The sequence below is a fragment of the Grammomys surdaster genome, unplaced genomic scaffold (assembly GCF_004785775.1).
Source record: "Grammomys surdaster isolate TR1022 unplaced genomic scaffold, NIH_TR_1.0 192, whole genome shotgun sequence".
In the NCBI taxonomy this organism is placed as follows: domain Eukaryota; kingdom Metazoa; phylum Chordata; class Mammalia; order Rodentia; family Muridae; genus Grammomys; species Grammomys surdaster.
In genome coordinates this window covers 415,224-428,048 of record NW_021604637.1, presented here as the reverse complement: position 1 = coordinate 428,048, position 12,825 = coordinate 415,224, and the positions used below count along the sequence as shown (strand labels likewise).

The 12,825-nt window shown below is 48.2% G+C and overlaps 1 protein-coding gene across 1 annotated transcript in view; it reads left to right on the top strand.

The window, feature by feature from the left end:
- Tacc2 (transforming acidic coiled-coil containing protein 2) overlaps positions 1-12,825 on the top strand; it is a 186,237-nt gene that overhangs the window by 40,851 nt on the left and 132,561 nt on the right. Inside the window, exons 4-5 of the mRNA XM_028769369.1 lie at positions 5,977-10,234; positions 10,277-11,148. Of these exons, the coding sequence (XP_028625202.1) occupies positions 5,977-10,234; positions 10,277-11,148 (5,130 nt within the window). The remainder of the gene's footprint in view (positions 1-5,976; positions 10,235-10,276; positions 11,149-12,825) is intronic.

Sequence of the window (12,825 nt, the reverse complement as noted above, 5' to 3'; positions counted from 1 at the left end):
TTTTTTTTTTTTTTTGGTTTGGTTTGGTTTGGTTTGGTTTGGTTTTTTCGAGACAGGGTTTCTCTGTGTAGCCCTGGCTGTCCTGGAACTCACTCTGTAGACCAGGCTAGCCTCAAACTCTCGAACTCAGAAATCTGCCTGCCTCTGTCTCCCAAGTGCTGGGATTAAAGGCGTGCGCCACCACCGCCCGGCTAATCAAAGACTCTTGTCTTACAGATGAAGAAGCTGAGGTCCACAAAGGCAAAATACTTTTAAAAATGCTTCTTGGAAAAGTTATGGTGAGGCAGTATACCTTAGTCCCAGTTCTTCTGTCTGGCAGCTCCCATCAGTTAAAGGTATATAGCAGCTAACTTATTACCAACTGTATAGCACAGGTGTCTGTAAGTGACTTCTACTCATAAATTACTCTAATTAAAAAGATGAAAAGATTTCCCCATATAACGTCATCACTAGTACTCATGGCATTCCAATGCTCTTTCTGGAAAAGGAAAGCCAGAGGCAGGGTAGAAGTTAATGAGTTAGAACAGGCTTAGGAATTACCAACCCTGATTCTTGTCCAGAGACTGGGTGCCATAGTGGGGTGGGGATAGGGGATGTTGCCCAGGTCTCTGCATTCCTGCCTTGGGTATCAAACTAGAGGCCATCTCAACCCTTATCAGTTCTCCACAAGGACAGATGGCTTCTGTCATGTTCTGCTATATTCTTTGCTTCCTTTCAACTCCTTCATGAGGAGGAGGTGACACCCATCTAATTGGTGAATTGAGAACAGCAGCTCTCACTGGTCCAGTTTTCCTAGGGGCGGAATCAAGTTATTCAGGGTCATCTGTGACTGGTATGCTAGGACAAGCCCATCTTCCTGGAAACCCTGTGTGTTAGCAGTCTAGTCTGGGAAGGGATGTTGAACAAGGGGTGGTATGAGGATCAGTTTTACCAGTTATTCATTCATCCATCTATCCACTCATTTATCCATATGTGTGTGTGTGTGTGTGTGTGTGTATTTATATGTATATATATATATATATATATATATATATATATATCTCCATCCATCTATCTGCCCATCTACCCAGCATCCACATCCATCCATCCATCCATCCATCCATCCACTTATATGTTCATCTATTCTATAGTATTATCTATTGAGTATTGTCATATACTGGGTATTATGAGTACAGTGTTGAAAGTAGGCAAGGATCTAGATTCCAGGGAGGGAAATTGTCATCAATCCCATGGATGGTCACTGTGCCTAATACTAGGTGTCCTGGGATCCAAGGCCAGAGGGACTTCACTGAGATTTCTAAGGAGGAGCAAATAGGTTCCAAGATACTAGGTATCCCTGTATAGGATGGAGTAGGAGATGTCAGAGGCTGGGGGATAGCTGTCACAAAAACCCACACAGGTGACATTTCTAAGCCAGTGCTCTACCTGGTGCCTGGAGTTGAGAAAGAAGGGGGCAAGTGTACATGGGAGACCGATGGCTGTACCTGTCCAGGTGAGAAGCTGGTGTAGACAGGAAGTACAGAAAACAGCTCTAGAGCCAGGCAGTGTCTTGATTTTGCTTTGCATCAATGGTTCACTCCCTTCTAGCTAGACCCTCTCTGGGATCATTTTTTTTTTTTCAAGAGAGGACATCCCGTCTACCAAGCTGCTGTGTGCTTTAAATGAAATTGTAACTTGGAGTGCTCAGCATGGGCTTGGCTTGAATAAATAAATACTCAGTACATGGCAACTCTCCACTGATGCTGTCTTGCTTTAGTGTGGGTCTTAGAGGCCAGGGATGCAGCAGCTATATTTACATTTTCCAGTTAGCATCCTTGTAGGTAAGCATTGCTGTGTGCTTTCAGACCTGTGTGTTTAGGAACCTAGTCGGATATGTTTGTACCAAGGCAGTGGGGAGGACCTTTTCTGTGACCTTCAATGTTTGCTTAGCAAGTGTCTGCTATTCTTGGGCCAACACCCTTACGTTGTTCCTTTAGGGTGCTGTAGGCAGAGTCTGCCCCAGAAAGAAGCTGTGGTCCTTTGTCCTTCCTGATCTCAGAAAGGCCTCTACAAAGGACACTTGCTGCCTCAACTGATTGTGAACACAGCCTTATCCCATACATTTGTATTCAATCTTGAAGCATAAAAGGATTTATGTCAGTCTAATTAGTGCAGAACCCTCAACAGACCAGTTCTTAAGATTTCTGCTGCCTTTAGGCAAATCTGCTTCTGGCAAGTGGCTTTAATCTGACTGTTAGTATTGCTTCTGATGGGTAATCAAAGAGATCCCTGGTCTGGTCTTATGCTAAATAGACCGACCTTGGACTCTGCTTCAGAGGGAGTTGTTGTGTGTCCCACACTCAATGGAATTCATTTCTGGTTGCTCTCTGATAAGAATGAGTAAGTTTACAGAGGTACATCTGTCAGCCTGTCTCTTGGATGGTGATGACTTCAATCATCCTGAAGGGAAACCATGGACTCCCCTTCACTGTCAGTCTCTGTAGAAAGCAGCTGTGGAAATGGCTTTGTTTGCTTCATTTTCAGTGTGATAAATGGGGTTTGAAGGGAGACAAATATATATAGGAGCACTCTAAGTCCCACCCTCTGCTAAACTGTTTGGCTTGGTTCACAGGTGGGATATTCTGACATGTAAAGTCCTTGTTAAAAGGAAAAAACCTCCAGGCTGGGATCACAGCAGCGATGGAAAGGCCTATCAAACTCCATACCCCATTTCTGGCTCCCTCCTTGGTACTTTTCCAAAAGGCCAAATCCACATCCATATGCTTTACTCAAACTCAGGGCAGTTTTGCACATGTCTACCAGTGCTGGGTCAGCTATCTTCCTGTTCTGGATGACTACATGTACAGTGGAGCCTCTCTCTTTCCACCAGCACCCTCCCTCTCTTCTTCTCCCATTATTCTCTACCCTGCTGACTTTCCTTTAGGGTCAGAAAATGCTAAGTTGCTTGAAATTGTAGCCTACTCCAGCTTGGGTCCTCAGGCATCCATCACGCCTCTTATGTGCAGGAATAGGTGTTATGCCAAGATGGCTGCCATGTCAATGGGATGGCCATACCTCCTTGAAGGACATAGATGCTGTCCCATGCAGAGGTGGCTGGCTTGGCAGAGAGGCTGCAACAGGTGGAGTACAGAGCCTCCTCTCTTCCTTGGGAGGTTTTGTTCTTTCAGCATCACAAAGAGAGAGTAGGAAGATGTCCAATCAAGATCCAGGCTCAGCCTCCTGTTCTGTGTTCTCATCTGCAAATAGCAGGGGCAACACCCATGGTATCTACTGCTTACTAGTTTAATGAGATGATCCATGCCAAGCACTGATACCATTCCATCCATTCCTGTTTCTCAACGTGTTATTTTGGAAAGGTTGAAGCCTCAGAAACATTGAAAAGAAAGGACAATAGATGCCCATTCAGTAGATGCCCACATGCTTGCTTTATTAGTCTACTTGGGCTGCCGTGATAGACTATCTCAGCCTGCCCGCTACACAACAGAGATATTTTCTCACAGTGCCAACTGCTGGAAGTTCAGGTCGAGGTGTTATAGGGCTAGTTTCTGGTGAGGCCTCTCTTTCTGGCTTGCAAAAACCATCTTGTCACTGTGTCCTCATGTGGCCCTCCTCTGCTGTCTCTCATCCTGTACATAAGGACCCCAGTCCTCCTGGATTAGGCACCCATGATCTCATTTAACTTTTGTTCTTAATCCCCAAATAGTCATACTGGAGCCTAGGGCATCAACACAGATTTAGGCAAACATACAGGTCAGCACATATTTCTAAGAGTTTGTGAGTAGTGTGTATGCCATGTGTGTGCATGTGTATGTTTGAATGTGCTTGCCTGTGTAAGTGTGGAGGGTAGAGGTTGGCATTGAGTCTTTTTCTATTGCTTTCCACTTTATTTCTTTAATTTTAATTTATTTTATTAAAATAAGATAATTGAAGAAACATCAGATAACTATATCTTGTCAGAATAAAAACAAAATTGGCACTCCAAATCATTACAAAACTTGTATTCCTGGTTCTCTTCCAGACAATAATGCAACCTGGAGACAGGATAGGCCCCACCTTATTTTGGGGAACCAGGTCTTTCATTGGACTTGGAACTGCTGTTTTGCCTAGACTACTGGTCAGTGAGCCCCTAAGAGCTGCATAATTCTTACCTGTCTTCCCGTCCTGGGGTTGCACTACAACAATCAGCTCCTGTGCGGATTCTGGAGAGCCAAACTTAGGTCTTCATGCTTGCTTAGTAAGCAAGCTCCGCACCGAGCCATCGCCCAGCCCCAATCCTATACATTTTAATAAGAATACACCGCACCTTTCCACCCTATGTGTCCTGCATGGATGAGAATGCATATGTGTTGCCTTGTATGGGAAATTTCCTAGTGGATATGGAGAGTAGAAACTTTCCGCTGAATACAATGTGTCTATAGGTGCGTGCGCATGGGTATTATCAAAGCTTCTATAAGTTAAATGTGCATGCTCTCTTGTAGAGGACCTGAGGTCTGTTCCCTACACCCATGTCAGGTGGCTGACTACCTCCTACAACTTTAGCTCCAGGGAACCCAACAACCCTTCTGGCCTCTGTGAGCACTACACACATGCACAGACACACATGTCTACTTACCAACCCATGCACATAACTAAAAATAAAATGTTTAAAAATTCAAAGCTTTAGAAAAACTGTATTTGTGTCAGATTTGCCTTAAGTAACTTCTCTCCATACCAGGAAATATTTAATCATAGTACATACATAGAATCACAGCTGTAAACAAAGTAAAGTAAAATAAAACATACCCTAGAGAAAGAGTATAGGAAACCCGGAAGGGAGGTGACTAGACTATTGCAAGTGGAAAGCACATAAGGGTGTTTTCATAATTCTTTGTCAGCCATTACATTGTTTATAAAATTAAAATGCATCTGAATGTGGTGGTATATACCTGTAATCCCAGTACTTGGGAGGCAGAGGCAAATGGAGCTCTATGAGTTTGAGGCCAGCCTGGTCTACAAATTGAGTTCCAGGACACCCAGGGCTACATATTGTGACCCTGTGTCTAAAACAAGACAAAAACAAAAAAGAATAGCCTTCAACTTCCAATCTCAGTTTTTCTAACTTATGTCTTTTCCCTAAATACCAAAGGATTCCAGAACTTGTTCACCTTTGTCCCACTCTGTCTGTCTGTCTGTCTGTCTGTCTGTCTATCTGTCTATTAAAAAGCTCCCTGGGAAGCTGCCTGGCAAGAATGAGGGCTGAGTTAAGTCCCCACAATGCACATTAAAAAAAAAATGACAGGATTGTGGTATATGCTTATAATACAAGTACTGGGGAGGCAGAAAGAGACATATTCCTGGAGCTCAGTGGCTAGCCAGCCCAGTCTGTGAGATAGTCCATCTCAGAAAAATGAGGTATTGGAACTGAGGAGATGGCTCAGCAGATAAAAGTACTCACTGAGCAAGCATGAAGACCCAAGTTCGAACCCTCAGAACTCACACAAAAGCCAGCCAGCCGAGCATCTGTACCTCCATGTTTCTAAGGGAAGATGGGAGGCAGAGATAGGAGATTCCTCCTGGTGTACACAGAAGAACAACAAAAAGATTCTGCCTTAAACAATGTGAGGATCAGCACTCCAGGTTGTCCTCTGGCTTCCACATGTATGTACACACACACAAGTTCACATGTCACATGAAAGGAAATTTTCTGCATTTTTAAAAACAAACATTTTCAATGAGTTTCCGTATTTCCCTGTTCATGACTGACCTGCATGGAAAGTCCCACACCGGGATGTTTGAGACTTCCCGCATTGGTCTTTGAAGAAGCAAGGGCATGCATAATGTTTATGGAAGCAGCTGCATGCAGTCAGTATGGTTTTGGTGGAGGCTCCTGGTAGCCTTTTGGTGGCGGTCAGAGTGGGGTCATTCTGCCTGGATGTGGCTCTATCTTTGGCATCTCGTGAGAACCAATGAAACAATCCATGTTTTCATTGTTGGCAGCACTGGGCTAGGAGGTTCCTGCTCTGCTTCTGAAAGTGTTGCCAGCCTGGATCCGTGCACTGTGTCCCCAGAGGTGACTGAGCAAGGGGAGCACCCCCAGGAAGCCAGGGGCCCAGAAGGTTCTCTACTGCCCACATCATCTCTGCCTTGGGAACAGCCGTGCCCCTCAGCCTCCATGCCCTTCACCGAGGGCCCCTCAGAAGGTTGCTTGGCAAGCTCAGAAGCAGAAGCACCTGAAGATGCTACCTTCACAAATCACCTTAGAATGGGACCGTCCCCCAACATCCCAGGGGATACATTACCAACATTTACTTCTGAAGTAGATGGCTCCACACAGCACTCAGTGGCTGCCAGAACCCTCAGTGCTGAAGGAGACAAAGAGCTGAAGGAAGAGGGACCAAGCTCATCCTCCAGTTGTACTGGCCAATTGCCAGGAAATTCCCTAGTTCCTCTCCAGGAGCCAAGGACAAAGATGCTGTATGGAGAGGGTAATGGGCCTCGTGATTTTGAGTTTCAAAGGAAAGAGGATATAGACGACTGTTCCTCCCCAGAGTCAACCACTAAAGCCCTTGCTGCCATTCAGCTGGGGATGCAAAACTCAGCTGTCCTTGAGTCTCCCCCAAAACTTGAGACCATGGTTCCACAAGATTCAGTCCTAAGATCATCAGAGAGAGAAAGAGGCGGAGCGGAGGTGTCGCCTACATATTCGGCCAAGAACTTGCAATTTCTTGGAGGCTGCCATCCCTCTAAAAGCAACTCCAGAGCTAACCCTGGAGCAGGGACAAGCACTGCCTCCCAGGAAAGCTGCCAGCAGAAAATGGAAATGCATCTGCCATGTGCAGAGCTGCCCTCAGGCCCACTAGGTTTTACCACAGCACCAGCAGACAGTGGCTCCTGGAAAGAGACTCTGGATAGCAGTGATGCTCAGAGCCAGCCACAGACAGGGACATCAGGAACTGACTCCCAGAAAGTTGTCTGTGTGGCAACAGCCAGCCAGCCAGATGGGAGCTTGCTTCTGAGCGCTGAGGCCCTTCCATTCACTAGAACAGAGGAAACGCATACAGCTTCGAGTCTCACTACACATCCAGCTGCTTGGAATTCTGTTGTCTCAGAAGAATCCACGGAGACAGTTTCTGAGACGAAGATGTCAGTTTCTGCAGATCTGGCCGCCACAGAACAGATGGATACATGGGAGGCAGAACTGAAGCCAACATCAGATCTTAGAAGTACACAAGGAAAATCTGAAGGTAACCACCAGAGGGTTCCTGTACCTTTCTTGCAGGGGCAAAATGATACAGTCCAACAAGGGATGTTGCTGCCAACTTTCCCCCATGGCGTTTCAAATGAAAGTTCTAGAAGGTCAATAGGACCAACTGATGGTCCCAAGGCCCCCCAAAATATTGAAAATACAGTTATAGCTAGAAAGGAAAGCAGATCACATGGAGACAACCCTGAGGGACAGCAAGAAGCCACCAGAGCCCTTGCTGGTACAGAGGCTCGGAACCATGACGAAGAGAAGTCTCAAGCCTTTCACGGCAAGCCCCATCTGGAGACTGAGAAAGATGAGGTTTCAAAGCCACACAGTGATGAAGAGAACAAGTTCGTTCCCAGCTCAGACTCAACACGGCCACTTAGACAAGAGGTTGCTGGCCACATGGATGGGTCGCACTCTGGGTCAGCAGAGGTAGTGGGGCAGGTGGTTGCTGAATCCCATGTGACTGACACCACTACCTCACTGCACAAACTCCATGAGGCAGATCCCATCCTGTCCTCAGCATCGGGTGGGACTGGTGATCACTTTCTTTCCCAAGAAGCCATCTGGGAAAGTTCAAGATTGCAGACCAAAAGCCCCATCCTGCTTCAGGACAGGGGAGGACTGGAAGCAACAGAGTCACTTCCTGCTTCAGAATCTGAGAAAGCAGATTTCCTGCCGTCTACAGCTGTGGAGGAGGTACCCAAAGCTGGGGAGATGGAGGATATATTGGAAATAAAGAAGAACCACTCACCCTTGCATCAGCCCTACAGCTGTGACAGGGATGGCTTGCTGATGTCCCCAGGCCAACCTTGTGGGCTGGAGAAGGTTGAACCTGGACAGGAAGTCTATGCTGATGTGTCACCTTCCGCCAATAGGAAAGACTCAACAATAGGCCATGGACTTGCTATGCTCGGTCTAGAACAAGACTGTCAGGGAAAACTGTCCTGCCCAGGGGACAGTCTCCCACCACCTTCAAAGAACCCTCTCCAGCCATCCCAATTGGACCCAGAAACATCCATCTTTGCTATTCTCTGTGACAAGGACCAATCACCTACAAATGGACAAAGGGCTTGTGGCCCAGATCTGAAGAAGCAGAGTACAGATCCTTCTCCAACCCCAGTGCCTGAGGATGGGAAGTCTTGGGAGGATGTGAGTTTGTCTACTCAAGGAGGAAAGGAGCCATGGTCAGAACTTCCCTCCAAAGGCAGCCCATGCGATACTCCAAGTTCATCACCCAAGGATACAGTTCTGGGAGGGGCACCATCAGAGATGTCAGAACTGTCAACCCCATTGGGACAAAAGTTGCCTGCACTAGGGAGGATTGAGCAAGAGGGCACAGGCAGAAGCAGTCAGCCCTCGGAGATCCTGCCTCCTACAGCAGACACCTCTCTTACAGGAAACTTGGGTGGAAAGGATAGTTTCTTTATTGGGCAGGGGCTGAACAAGTCCCAACAGGAGCTGGCTGATACTTTGAAAACAGGCAGCCAGCGTGAAGAAGCACGTTGTGGGGACTTGGGCATTTCTGAAGCCAGTGACGTACTGCCTCTGCCTCAGGGCTTGGATAAGATAGAGACAGCAAGTAGAAACATAGTTGAGGCCCCGCCTTGTCCACCTGACTCAGTAGCTCTCCTGGATACAGCACACTGTTCTCCAGACCCAGTGCCTACCAGTCCCAGGGTCACACCCACCCAGGATGCCCTAGGGAGCGAGGCCTGTGATGAGAGCCAGAAAGAGTCAGCCCCACAGCTGGAAATGGAGCAGCTGGCCACCTTGGGTCCAGAAGAACAGAGTCCTCTTGGAAGTTTCCAGAGAGCAGAGGAACAAGATGATAAAGGTGGATCTTCGGAGGTGAATGTCAATGCCAGCAAAGGAGACTCTGGGACGCAGCAGGCTTCAGAGGTACCAGACGCTGCTCTGTGTAGCGGCTTCTTTCAGACCGACCAGAGCCTCACCTCCACCCTGAATGAGCCATGCCAACTTGCACAGCTTGAGCCCAGCTGTGGGGATGCCTTGCCGCCAGCTGGAGAATCAGATGGGATTCCCAGAAGTACTGTGGATGTTCTAACACACCACACTGTTTCAGGCCCACAGAGCCTTCTGCCAGCTGAATCACCTGAAGAGATTGTGCCTGCCACCCCTTACCTGCACATCAGTGGTGCTGACAGGAAGTATGCAGAAGGTGGTAGCATGAGAGCTGTTTCCTCTGAGGACCCTGGAGCACCTCATGAAAGCCCTGTAAAGGAATCTCCACCTGCTTTGGAAAATGACACCCCTGAAAAGATACCTGCTGCCTCCTTCACCGCAGTCTCACAACCAGGAACCGCAGATGGGGAAATCTCAGCAGCGGAGGATGGTAATGGTATCCCCCAAGCTGGAACCACTAAGGGACATGTGAGTCTCATGCCCTACCTGGACAGAATGCCTCTCCTGGTCAGTGATGAGCAGAAGGCAAGAGACATGCATGTGGCTGCCACTCCAGAAGCAAATGCCAGGCCCTCTGAGACTGCAGCATGCTGTGCTAGTGAGGAAGCAGCAGGAGAGACAGAGGGTAACAGGGAGAGGGAGGTAGAACTTACCTCAGATTTGAGGGTTGTTACATCAGGTAGTGAGGGCGCAGGCTCCAAGCAGACCAACATGATAGCGGGGCTACCTGACTTCAGGGAGCATATCACCAAGATCTTTGAGCAGTCAGTGCTTGGAGCCCTGGCTGCCAATCGGCCCCATAGTATGCCTAGTAAAAAGTCAGAAGTTCCAAGGAGTGTGCTGGTTGAGGGCCCCGATGTCTCACTGAACACAGAAAAGTTTCTAGATGGGGCTCAAGAAGTGGCTGCTGCCCCTCTCCCTGTACCTCCTGCAGGACTCCAGGTGGAGAAGAAGCAAGAGTCAGCTGTTGAGGCTGAGGTTTCTCATCCAGTTCCCCAGGACCCAACACCAGAGAAGCTGGGGGGTCTGGCAGAGACAGCCTTGGAGGAGAGCACGCCAGGTGCCAGTGTTGAAGGAGAGGTAACCTGTGTCCCACTGACAGTGACAAGTGAAAGGCTAGAGGGGACTGGAGAACCTGGCCAGGGAGCTCCGGCTCACTCACAGCAGGCAAGAAGCAGGCAGGAGTTAGCAGTGGGCCTTCCCTCTTCTGCAGTTGTTCAGGGGGTACCAGCAGAAAGAGCTTCTGGCTTCCCTGTGGCTCCCCAGAGCCATGGAGATGTAGATGAGGCTTCTGCTCAAGGTGACAAAAGCCATTCTGTAGAAGAGCACCTGGAAACATTGCCCATCAACAGTCAACACAGAGAAGATGGTGCCCAGGACCCTGCTCACACTAAGGGTCCAAGTAATCTATCAGGATCCACCTGTGCCCCAAGTGACTCTCCTCATGGAAGCGTTTTGAGCGTACCCAAATCTAACAGTGAGCCCTGGATCCCTTCCACACTTGGGGGTGAGAGACCAATTGAAGCTGCTGTCAGTACTGCAGACATGCAAAATGTGCTGGGCAACCAGGATGCCCCCAAAATGTTGGCTGGAGAAGTGTTGGCTACTCCCCTGGATCCTAGCAAAATGGCAGGAGCTGCTGCGAAAGCAGAAGGTGATGTCACACCAAGCAGGGCTGAGACCTGGGCATGTGTGTCTGGTGACCTCCTTGAAACAGGTACTACAAGGATGCTTCCCGGTGTGGCAGGTGACTCAGCACAGCCTGAGAGCTGTCAGGACTCAGGATGCTCCAACAGGGCTCAAGCGATGGAGGACACAGCCACCCATCAAGGGGACAGCCAGGCCGGATACCAGCAGGCCAAGGAACAGCTGGGCCCTCAGCTCCCTGCTCCTGTAGGGTATGGGAAGACAAGTGTCTCTTCCCCTCCAGAGCCTGATGAAAGCAAAGATGAGAAGCTGCACCTCTTGGCTCCAGAAGAACTCCTCACTGACAGGTACTTGGGTGCAATTCCCCTAGGTTCAGATCCAGTATGATCTCTACCCTCATGCTAAGTGATCAAACCGACAGGTGATTTTCAGGAGGCCAGGGAAGGGTTAAGTGGCCCCACTAATCCTCTCAGGATGCACTAGGATTCTGAAAAGCACGGGGGAGGGGTGGTTGGAGGCATGGGAGCTACTTGGATGACACATCTTGTTTCTTTTCTTGTCCTTTAATTCATCTAAACCCACTGGAAAAGCGTGAAGCGTTGACGGGCTGTGCGTGATTGGGTGGTAGGCTGCAGGCAGTCATGTTTTCTGGAGTGCAGACACAGCTGCTTTCAAATGTGGAATCATTTAGGTAGAAGGGTCCTATGTGATTCAAAGCAGCTCCAAGCCCCTGGGTGCTTAAAGCTTCCTTCTCTTCTTCCTAAAGATGTTAGTGTAGTGGCCACTGAGTCTTTATGGGGAAATGTGCTTTTTAACATAGGATTTTGGCTCTCTCCAACTATGTGGTCCTAGCAATCACTTTCTCTTCTCAGAAAGAGCCCGGGCCCTGGCTCAGACACCTTATCTTCAGTTCCGGAGACATACACTCCGAAAGGCTTTTCAGCAGAGGCCAGAGACTTGGGAGGAGCAGAAAGGTCAGTGACACAAAGCCCATGGCACCTTCCTTAGACAGATGCACTGTTGACTTTATAAAGGATAGTAGTGTTGTCTGTTTGAGAGTGTCTCAAGTAGCTCAGGCTAGCCTCAAACCCATCAAGCTGAGGATGACTGAATCCTCTGCCTCCACTTCCCAAGTGCTGAGGTTGTAAACATGCCCCTCCGTACTAGGCTGAGAGCAGAAGTTCTGCATGTGCTGTTATCTATGAGGGAAGCCAGAGGTGGTGAGATACACCTGTAGTACCAACACTTAGGAACTGAGGCAGGAGAATCAGGAGGTTGAGGATGAACTACATTTAAGACCCTGCCCCAAGCGTGTGTGGGGAGGTGGGGCAGATAACCATTTCTATCGTCCGTGCACTTGAGTAATACAGTTCTGAAGTAATGACTTGGAGCAGCATTGTTGGCTGAAGGGATGCTTGCGTTCATACCTGAACTCTTTCCTTTAAGAACAAAACAACTCCACCAAGCTATAATCCACACAACATACAATTCACTCACTTAAAGTCAACATGCATATACCCCCCACACAGACACAAAACACACACACAGAGTACAAGTCTTAGTGTGCTTAAATTTCTATGATGAAGGTCATGATCAATTGCAGAACTGTTGCACACAGACCCCAAAAGCTCTAGAGCCCCTAGATGTCACACCCTACTCCCCTATGTCCTTAGCATGGGCACACACTAATCTAGTTTGGTCCCTTTTGAAGCTAATGGGTCAATACTGCTTTAATCTCTGAAGTAAGAGTTCCTCATCACAATGGAAGCCATGGTCCACAGAGATCTTCAGACAAGGAGGATGGATGACAAATGGAACCATGTCATTCAAACCTGACCCCTTGCTTTTGACCCCAAGTGAGTGAGTGCTGCCTGTGATCTTGCAGAAGCAGCTATTGACATTTATTCTTAAGGGACAAGGACCCATCGTGGACATGACATGGTGAATAAGCGTTGCTGAATACCTAGACCTTTGGTTGTTGGGTTGTTGAATGCTCTCTCTCTCTCTCTCTCTCTCTCTCTCTC